The sequence below is a fragment of the Gavialis gangeticus genome, unplaced genomic scaffold, assembly GCF_001723915.1.
Source record: "Gavialis gangeticus isolate Ggan-Ray unplaced genomic scaffold, GavGan_comp1, whole genome shotgun sequence".
NCBI classification, from domain to species: Eukaryota; Metazoa; Chordata; order Crocodylia; family Gavialidae; genus Gavialis; species Gavialis gangeticus.
Window position 1 is genome coordinate 2,232,889 of NW_017728998.1, and position 10,088 is coordinate 2,242,976.

General features: G+C 62.4%; 1 protein-coding gene across 1 annotated transcript; it reads right to left on the reverse strand.

Annotated features, from left to right (window-relative positions):
• Positions 1-3,661: 3,661 nt before the first annotated feature.
• Positions 3,662-9,892, reverse strand: DEF8 (differentially expressed in FDCP 8 homolog). The gene is made up of 11 exons (XM_019505367.1): positions 9,749-9,892; positions 9,411-9,508; positions 9,095-9,244; positions 8,557-8,698; positions 8,019-8,183; positions 7,503-7,630; positions 6,958-7,071; positions 6,528-6,608; positions 5,920-6,060; positions 5,616-5,725; positions 3,662-5,259 (listed from the first exon to the last, which is right to left on the reverse strand). The coding sequence occupies exons 1-11, from the start codon at positions 9,870-9,872 to the stop codon at positions 5,157-5,159; spliced, it is 1,356 nt and encodes a 451-aa protein (XP_019360912.1). The 5' UTR covers positions 9,873-9,892; the 3' UTR covers positions 3,662-5,156.
• Positions 9,893-10,088: the final 196 nt, after the last annotated feature.

The following is a 10,088-nucleotide window of genomic DNA, read 5'->3' on the forward strand; positions in this document are numbered from 1 at the left end:
GTCATCTAGTGCAGCCCCCTGCTCACAGCAGCTTCACCCCTGACTAAACCCTCCCTGCCAAGGGTCTGTCCAACCTGCTCTTAAAGACTTCCAAGGGTGGAGATGCCACCACTTCTCTGGGCAGCCTGTTCCAATGCCTGAACATGCTCGGAGTTAGAAAGTTTCTCTGAATCCCCTACTTTAAATTCCCCTGCTACAGCTTGAAACCACTGCTTCTTATCCTGTCCCTTGCAGCTCCAGAGACACTCCATCTCCATCCTCTCGGTAATCACCCTTCAGGGATTTGAAGACTGAGACCACATCCCCTCTCAGTCCTCTCTTCTCCAGATTAAATCACCCCTGCTCTTCTGGCCTTTCCTCAGCCACAGGCACATAGGCAGTGTGTGACGGAGTATGTCAGCATGCCACGCAGTAAGGGCCCATCTGGGCATTTATCCACAGTCATTTCCCATTGCCCAGCATTGCTCAGCTCCATCTCTCACCTGCCTGGGCACTGCTGGAAACCAGGCTGCCACGAGCTCCCTTCCCACAGGGTCTCCCATTACCCCACAGCTAAGTCTGTGTGTGTGAATTTCTCTCTCTTAAGTAGACACGGTGGAAAGGGTGGGACCGGGATGGTCTGGCAGAGACAGCAGCCTCTGGGCCCCTGCACCACAGGAATGACTTTGTCAGAGGCTGGCACAAGCTCAGCACAGGGCATAAGGTGGGGACCAACACACCCTCGGGCTGCTGTATCTCCTGGCTCACTTCAGAGCAACCTCGGAGCCTGTCCCAAGTTGCATGGAGGCTGCGCTGGCCCTGTGGGTTGTTCCAGCAACAGCAACAGATGACACAACAGAGCGCTCAGGCTGCGTGCCTCAGTTCCCCAGGCCTCCCTGCCACTATGCACCAGGCTGCCAGGGCATGGGGGGCACAGGAAGGTTCCTCTAGTGCCAGGCTCTGGAGCCGTATGGGGCTGAGCAGCGCTCTGCAGAGCCTCAAGCACATGCGGACATGGAACATTAGTCCCAAACCAGCGACGAACATGCCCTTCTCTGGCTCTTCCCTGGCACAGACGGTGAGGCAGAGCTAAGCCAGAGCGATCTGGAGACAACCCGCAGCCGCCAGCGTACATTTGCACCAGGTCATTTTAACTCTGAAAGTAGGGAATGCCTGACCTGGACACTGAGCGTGTCCCGGGTGGCTCCAGGCACGTGGCTGCTGGGGGTGACCCGGGTTCCCAGAACAAGGACAGCAGTCCCCTGTCGCTGTCCCATCACCATGCCCAGCAGAGCTACAGACCTTCTGCACACGCTGCCACCAGTCCAAATCCTCCTCCTTCCCTCTTCTCTTGCTGCCACCACCACCTCCATCTCCTTGGGGATCAAGGCCTTTCGCCTCAGGGAGGTCTGCAGGAAAGGAAGGTGGGGTTGGAAGAGGCGGTGAGCCTGTCCAGCCGTCAGCTCCCAACAGGAACCCACGTACAATTTGCTCACCACAGCACCCGCACCCCACAGGGCAGGCTGGGACCAGTGCAGAAAACGCAGGGTCCTAACGGGCGACCAGGTCTTGCCGAGCAGTAGGGCAGAAGGGGACAGAGGTGCAAATCTGCTGACGTTGGTTTTGTAACCGCCGCAGTGCTCAGGACAGGGGCTTTCTTACACGGACAGCCTCTCTGTAGCCAGCAGGGCTGATTCAGCATGCTGCTGCGCTGCTCACAGCCTGCACAGCTCATACACCAGCACAAGCTGCCAATGCCCTGCCTGCACTCAGCAGGCAGCGAGAGCACCAGGCCCTGCACATAGGTCCCCAGACTCCTGGCAAGGAGGGAGAGGTGCCTCTCCATTGCGCTCACACACCAAGAGCTGCCAGCAGCACAGCAAGATGAGCTGGTCAGAAAGCGCCCTGGGGCCCTGCAGGGAGGAAGACACGAGACCTGTGTGGGGCAGCGAGCAGACTGAATGTCCGGGACATCCCTGAAATGGCAGGGCTGGGCGGGGGGCAAGCATCAAGGGAAGAGAAAGGGGAGCCCAGAGACACTGCAGCGGTAGGAGCGGTGCCAGCACACGGAGGGCAGCGATTCTTCCCCTCTGCTCGGCACTGGGGAGGCCACATCGGGAGTCCTGTGTCCGGTTGTGGGCCCCCCACTGTAAAAAGGATGTGGACACATTGGAGAGAGTTCAGAAAATGGTTTGGGGGCTGGGGGGCATGACTGATTGAGTCTGCAGATGAGGAGATTGAGGTGGGGAATGAATATTAGCCTTCAACTCCCTGCAGGGGGGCTGCAAAGAGGATGGAGCTGGACTGGTCTCAGTGGGGGCAGATGACAGGACAAGGAGCAATGGGCTCAGACTGCAGCAAGGGAAGTTGAGGTTGGGTACTAGGGAAAACTTTGATTAGGAGGGCAGTGAAGCCTAGAACAAGCTCCCCAGAGAGGGGGTGCAAGCTCCACCCTTGGAGGCTTTTAAGCCCATGTCAACAACCCCCTGGCTGGGACGGTGCAGTCGGGACTACACCTGCTGGGACTGGACGGGACGGAACCCCTCACCTCCCTTCCCACCCCCGTGGTCTGCGACTCTGAGCCCCTCTGGCTGAGCCGGGTGACGACGTCACGCAGAGCAGGCGCACATCGATGACACCACGGCCTTGCTTTACCACTCGCTGTAAACACATTCCCCACCCCATTGCGCAAGCGCAGAATACCTCTTCTTCACCCCCCAACCCACCCCGCGCGCATGCGTAGCACAGACCGCTTGTGTCTGCACTTTTCCCTCCCCCATGCCTACCTTCCTGTGTCCTGCTGAAACCGTCCGGGCGCGGACTATTACCGCGCACTGTGGTTCCGGCTCCCAGAATGATTATTGCTATTATTAATAATGACAATTTTTCATGGCCCAGGTCAAATTTGCCAGATCAGTTTTGTACCATTCAAAAAAAACCCTTATGTGGCCCTACTACCGGCAACCATCCACCACCCCAGACTTTTCAGCCCAGGGCTTTGGATACTTCCAAATCCTTTGGCAGGCATCCTACATCCAGGCCCAAGCCCAGAGGCTTGGGGTTCAGATGCCCCTGAGTTTCACTCGCCCTCAGCCACAGGAGCAAGCCAGGGAGGAGTCCGGCTGCCAGAAGGGTCAGCAGCTCTGCACCCTGCAGACGTTGCAGGGAGCCTCTGCCTGGGGCTCTCCATCACTGGACGGGTCCAGCCCCACCCCATCTCCATGAAAACAGCATTTCTAGAAGTCATAATAATTTACTTTCAAGTTAGGGCCTTGAAGGGCAAATGTCGCCTGTGGGGGCAGCCCCCGAGCAGACGTCTCTGGCTCCAGCGGCAATGTGCACTGGTCGCGGTCTCCACATGTGGGCGTGAAGTGCTCGTGCAAGGGCTAGTGGAGCTGGGTCTTGTATTTGCACAAGAGGCGTTCGCCAGAAGACAATTAAGGGAGTGTGCTACCAGTGGGTCCCTCCTGGGGGTTTTGGCTCAGGGGACAAAGGGATAGGGGCCTGCACTGCAAGGAGACAGGGCTGGCCATGCTGAGACATGGGGCCAGGATTCACCTTTGGCAGGCAGGTTCAGCTCAGACAGGGAACATCACCAGCCACGAACGGCACCGGTACCAAGTGCTGTGGCAACCACATGTCAGACAGCCCCGAGCCAGGAAAGAAGACGCTTCAGAGGGGAAACAGGAATAGAAAATGCTACATTGTGCAGACACCGAGTTAATGCTCCTGTGAAACTTTAGCAGCGTTTTCATTTGCAACAAGGATGTGTTCAAGTGTGTGTGTTTTGGGGGGGGGGATCAGATGCACTGTGGAATGTTTCTTCCGATGAGGACGACAGAGGATAGGTGAAGGGAGCAGCCCCAGGGTCGCAGGGATAGAGCTGGGGTCTAAGATCCAGGCTGTCTTGGGGTACAGGGAGCTTGAGGGCAGCAGTGCTACACGAGTGGAGCGGGGACGGGAGCTGCCAGCCAGCCCCAGTCCAGGAGGGACTTCACAGCTCAGCCCTCCTCTACTGCTTTACGTCTCAGCCCCCTGCCCTCACTGGGGGCAAGACGCTGTTTCTGGCAAGTTAGAAGCCCCTCACTTGCCTTAGCTGCCCTGGAAAGGCTGTGCCCCTGCCCCCAAGGCAGCTAAGACCCCAGCAGCCCCTACTAGGGGCCCCAGGGACAGCCCAGCTGGGGCCTGTCTGCTGTCTGGCCCTATGGAGGTCTCCATCAGCATCTCTAGGACAGGCAGAGACGTTTCCACACGAATTTGGAACAAGGAGAGGTCAGGGCAGGCTCGATGTGAGTGGCGACAGGATGTAGCCTACTCTGTCGGGCAGGGGCCCCTTCTCCTGGCGGGTCCAGCCTTCCATGGGACAAGGCAGCACTCAACAATTGTAGCCTGAGCCCTGCAGCCCCCGCCCACCCCACTGGAGACTGATGTGAAATTAGTGTTTAAGGAGGCACCAAGACCAGCACCCTCTGTGGCTGCGGCTGGGGATATGTAGTGCTAGCGCAGGTGCAGTGTGAACACTTGTGTGCTGGGGGCAGGTGCCTTGGGCACAGGCCCTTGCACACCCCTAATGAACATGTAGGGCTCCCCCAACCCCATGCCCTGAGCCAGGCCACGGAGCCAGAGCCCAGGTAACAGGGTGCTTTGAATACACTCACCCCAGGCCACCTGCCCTGCTAGAGAGAGCATAGTTGTGTCTTTGGGGAAGCTGAACTTCCTAGCCCCAGCCCAGTGGTGGCAGCAAGAGAGACAAGGAGGCAGAAAACTCCCCGCAGTAGATGACAGCCCCATGGCCCGGCACAGCACAGATGCCCCTTCACCGGGGCCAGCAGGAAGGTGCAGGCTGGGGCTGAGGCAGACCAAGCCCAGGCTCTGCGATGGGTGCATCCCCTGGTACACAACACCACCCTGGGGAGCCTGTCCAGTGCACTGCCTCATGCAGCTGGGTGGCCCCCACAGTCAGCAGGGCCCAGCACTTGCCGTGTGGTGGCAAAAAGGGCCTAGCAGCTGCACAAGCCCCATCCCAGGCAGTTTTGAGTCACGCCAAGGCAGCAAGTCCAGGGGTGGAAGCAGCCCGTCCAGGCCTGCCATCCAAAGTACATACAGACCGGCTGGCCACGGTCCTACTACTCCTCCCCTTGCTGAGGCTCCATGATGCTGGCGGGCTGGGCATGGCCCTAAGCCTCCACCTTGGTGTTGGGGTCCCGGAAGAGCAACTGCTTGCGCAGCATGAGCCGGGCGCACTTGGGGCAAGTGGTCGAGTTGTCGTAGTAGCAGTCCCTGGGGGGCGAGAGGGCCATGTCAGGGCGAGATGCAAGGGCTCTGTTGCCAGCTCACACTAAGCCCCTACACCGGCATGATGGGTGTGCACCAGGATCTGCAGTTCTGCTCCCCAGCCCCTCCCAGCCGGGGAGACCCAGGCACACGGGCCAGGCTGGAGGAGGGGGTAGAGCACCAGGTCTATCACCTGCACCAGCAAGCAGGCAAGCTCCTGAGGCAGGGCTGTGCCAGGCTCCAACTGGGCACAGCCCATCTCATCCTCCCCTGCCCTGGCACTCGCCAGGCCCTGGATTCTGCCCCCTCCACCCACCTGCTCCTCCCCAGCTCCGAGACTCCCAGTGCCCAGGCTCACCCACCTGTGGAAGACGGCAGAGCAGTCAGTGCAGACCGAGGTGTGGCTGTCGAAGGGGAAGAGCACATCGCCCTCCTTGCAGAGCTCGCACACGAAGCCCTTGGCCTGGCACCTCTGAGGACAAGAACAGTACAGGCTAAGCCCTCAGGCGATGACCCTCCGTGACCCCTGCACCACAGGCAGCTCCCGGGACCACACACGCCTGCAGTCAGCTCCTGGGGAGGGGGGTGAAGGTGTGGGGTGGGGAGACGGCGCAGGCAGGAGGCGAGACAGCAGCCCACTGCCCAGCCAGGGCCAGGCAGCCTCACCTCGCAGTCCAGCTTGATGTGCTTGGCGAAGAGGGTGTGGATCTCGGTGAGCGAGCAGCCCAGGCGCCCAGCCTGCACGTCCACCAGGTCCTGCAGCGAGTACATCTCATCATTCTCCACAAAGTGCTGCCGGTCCTGCAGCTGTGGGGGAACAGCTGTCAGTGCCCAGCCCAGTTCCTGGGATACCCCCCTCCCCTCCCCTCCCCTCCCCTCTCCCACAGCCCCTACCAGAGGCAGGGGGCAGGCAGTACTAGGCAGGGCTCCATGCCCTCCCCACCAGCCACATGCAGCTTCCACCGGGGGCTGCCCCAGCTCCCCCTGGGGTAAGGGAAGCCTCCTGAGGAAGGACCAGGACAAAAGACTCATCTGGCACCGTGTCATCGCCAGGGCTAGCCCAGCTGCTGGTGCCTGGATTCGCTCAGCCAGGACCAGCACATGGGTAGAGGAGCTCTGCAGAGGACCAGGACCCTGCTGAGCACCAGCCCATCTCAACAGCACCCACCAGAACCAAGTTGGTGCTTGGGGAGCTGCCATATGGAACCGGCCCCAGGCAGGGAAGGGTTAAGGGAGTGTGTGCAGGGAGTGTGCCCCCCCCCCAGCCCCCAGACCTGAAGCAGCAGCCGCGCCTCCATGGCCTCCTTGCAGGTGATGAAGTAGGGCTTCATGAGCAGGATGTCCTGGCGCAGCTTCTGTGTGGGGGGCGGAGGGCAGATGGGGCTGAAGGCTCAAGGCCCTTTGCCAGGGACCGCGCAACTGCCCACGGGACTCCCCCGTCCCTCAGGGCAGCAGCTCAGGGGGCATTGGACTAGCTGCAGGTACACGAGCTGTCCGCTCCCCCTGCCCCAGCGAGTGCAGGATGGGGCAGTCAACAAGCCTCGTGGATCCCTCCTGCTCCGGGAAGGGCAGAGAGGGCAGGTCTCGCTGCCCTCTGCCCCAGGTCCTGGTGAACACCCAGCACCCCTGCCCAGATGGCAGCTGAAGCACAGGGGGAAGGGGGCCAGGGTGGCTGGGACCCTGAGCCAGGCTGTGGGGGCTTACCCTGATCTCCACCAGCTCCTCCACATAGTTGAAGAGCAGAGGGTTTATCTCCCGCAGCTTGAGCACCGGGCGTGACAACATCAGGGTGAGGTAGCGCATGCTGCAGCGTGACACCTGGCCCCCGAGGACACCAGGCCCCGTCAGCCAGGTGGTGGCAGCCCTGTGCCCTCCCGCCCCAGCACATCCCCAGTCCTGCCCCTGGCAGGAGGCCGCAGAGCTGGCCCCTCCATGCGCACCTCTCAGCTGCCCCTTGCTCACAGACGAGCAGGGGCAGACCTGTCTGGCTGGTCCCATGCACTGCGCATGGCATGGAAGGGGACGGCCCCTCCACCTGTCCGGAAGTCCCCATGTCCAGCCTCTATCCAGCACCACCCAGTAGCCCACCCTATCCCCAGAGCACTGCCGATGCCCTCGCTAGCCCCAGGCTGCACAGAGGGGAGCTGGCTCTGCCCACAGCCACCGTCCCTGTGTCCCACCCCAGCACACACGGGGCAGACATGGGCCCCCCTACACCCCAGGGATAATGGGGGGAGCAGGCATCTCACCTTGCGGGGTTCAAAGTCCCAGTTGTGGATGACACGGGCAGGGATGACAGCCAGGTCATTCCAGTGGCAGCTGCTGCAGTAGTACAGGCCCGTGTAGTCGCACTGCCGGGCCTCGCTGGGCACACCCCCTGCGCAGGGCACCACCGTCAGCGCTCGGCACCACTACCACTGCCCTCCCACACCCTATAGGGGCACTCCCTGATGGCCCCTGCCAGCCTCTACCAAGCACTGGAGCCCTGTGCTCAGGGAGGGGCAAAGCCCAGGGACACCAAAGCACGCAGCAACCCGGCTGAGCACACGCTGAGTCAGGGCATGGCTATGTGGCTCCTGGCACACATCACCTGTCTTGCACCAGGCCCCAGCTCCCTGCTGCCCAGACGCCCACATCCAGAGCAGCTTCCTGCCTTGCTCCACCCTTTCCAGACCTGCAGGATGCAAGCACCAGGCCCGAGCACACCCAGGTCACCTGCAGCGTGTGAGCCTGGCACTGGTCTCAGCCCTGTCCCCAGCACTCACGGAGAGAGATGGGTGCCCGGCACTCGGCGCACCGGTAGTCCTGGCTGTCCAGCCCGGTCTCGGGGCAGATGCTCAGCTCATACTCAGCCTGGTGACTCACCTTGGAGCGCACACAGGGCTTGGTGATGAGGTTCAGACACTTGCTGTGGCAGCGGTAGTAGCACCCTGAGTAGGAAAGAGGGGGGAAGGCACAACACTAATCCATGAGGACAGCCACCCCGCTGGTCCCAGGGCAGGAGCCCACCCTCTTCAAACAGTGCTGGATGCTCGCACCCACAGCTGCCTGGCCATGGGGCAAGGAGGCAGAAGGACAGGAGGAGAGAGCTGAGCAGTGGCCGGTCCCTTTGTACCATTACACCTGCCATGCGAGTGAGCAAGGCCCTGGTGCCCAGCAGCAAGGCCAGTTTGTCCGCGCTGGGATGGACTCTTCCTCTCCACCACTTCAGCTGAGTGCGGGGAGCAGGCCCTGGCAAGGAAGGTCAGCTGCCTCCTGTGTAAGCCTGGCCCCATATGTGTGCATGGGTGCAAGTGTGCTCACCAGTGCAAGTGTACCAGGTCTGGATGAGGCCCCAGATGATGGTGCTGCACTTGTCACACGTCTGCTTGACACTCTTGCTCTTCTCCTTGTAAAAGCGGTGCTCCAGCAGCACCCGGATGTTGGGCTCATCCTCACTGGGGTCCTGGGGCATGTACGGGCATCAGGGCAGGGCCTGGAGCCACGTGCGGGGGAGCCGGGCCATCCGCTCCCCCAACCATGGGGCAAGGGGCAGCTGGGGACCGGCTGAGCCCCAGTGCTCCCAGGCACCTGCGGGTTGTGCGGGAACTCCGCTCCACAGCCCCGTCTTGCTCAGCCTCTCCCACCCAGGCCCGCGGTGGGGGGCTTTGATGCACGGCCCAGTTCACGCCAGCCTGGGGCAGTAGGGACTGGCAGGCCTCAGCCTGGCAGCCCACGGGAGGCAGTCAGTCCAGACCCCAGCGACCATCCAAGGGGGCCGTGCTCCCCTCCCAGCCCTCCGAGACTGGAGAGTCCCCACCCACCTGCTGCATGGGCCCAGCCCTACTCCCGCATGCGGCACCTTCAGCTCCTGGAGCTTGAGGCGCAGGTGGATGAGGCGCACGACGGCGTCTTTCTGCCTCTCCGAGTGCTCGGGCAGCTCCAGGATCACCCGCTTGCACTCCTCGATGGCCTGCCGCAGCTGCTGGATGTCCGAGGCCAGGAAGAGGCCCTGCGGGCAAGCGGGGCATGACTGTGAGCCCCACGGCACTGCCCACCGGGAAGGAGACACAGCTGGGCAGGCAGCATGACCCCGGGCACGTTTGTGCCACCGCCAGGCCGAGCCTCCCACACCCAGGACCCCCCCAGCCGCGATCCAGCCCTCTCCAGGGACCCACCACAGGGCGGGAGAAGTGGTCCTCAGCCAGGCCCAGGTCCATCACGCGCTCCGTGCACTGAAACTCCGGCTCCGCCTGCGACAGATCCAGCAGCACCTCTGCCAGGGAGGAAAGGCCCGGGGTGAGCAAGCAAAGCCTCCTTCGAGGGCTGGACTCAGTTCAGCCGTGGAGCAAGCGCTAGGCCCAGCTGCACGCTCATCACAGCTGCCGATGCCCGGCAGGGTCTTGCCCACGCTCGGACAGTGAAGGGCACCGGGCACGCTCCCCACCTGGCCCTAGCCCCCGCAGCCAAGGAACTGCACCCCAACAGCAGCCGGCGGGGCTCTGGGAGCGCTCACCTCGATGGCCCAGGTCCTCGGTAGCGTCCCCGGCCTTCTGCTCATGCTGGCCCTGCCCCAGCTGCTTGTTGAAGGGGTTGAGATGAGCCTGTCGAAAGCGCGCCAGCTTCTCATCATATTCCATAGCAGGCCCACCTGCCGGAGGGAGGGCACCGAGTGAGGCAGCCAGCGCCGCGGCCCGGGACCCAGCAGCACCGAGCTGCCCCACGCCCCTCCCTCTCCCGGCCCCCGCACGCCGCGGCATGGCGTGACAGCCCGCGCCAGGTGCACGAGCGTGTGCGCAGCCGGCCCTCGAGGTGGAAAAACCAGTCCCTCCGCTCCCGGGCGCGCAGCTGAGCGC

Excerpts from the sequence above, each read along its gene's own strand:
- DEF8 (XM_019505367.1), bottom strand. The coding sequence starts at position 9,872 with ATGGAATATGATGAGAAGCTGGCGCGCTTTCGACAGGCTCATCTCAAC. Across the intron at positions 7,631-8,018 it reads CCGGGCACCCATCTCTCTCC|GGGGTGTGCCCAGCGAGGCC; the intron begins GTGAGTGCTGGG and ends TGCCCTGCGCAG. Across the intron at positions 7,072-7,502 it reads GGGACTTTGAACCCCGCAAG|GTGTCACGCTGCAGCATGCG; the intron begins GTGAGATGCCTG and ends CTCGGGGGCCAG.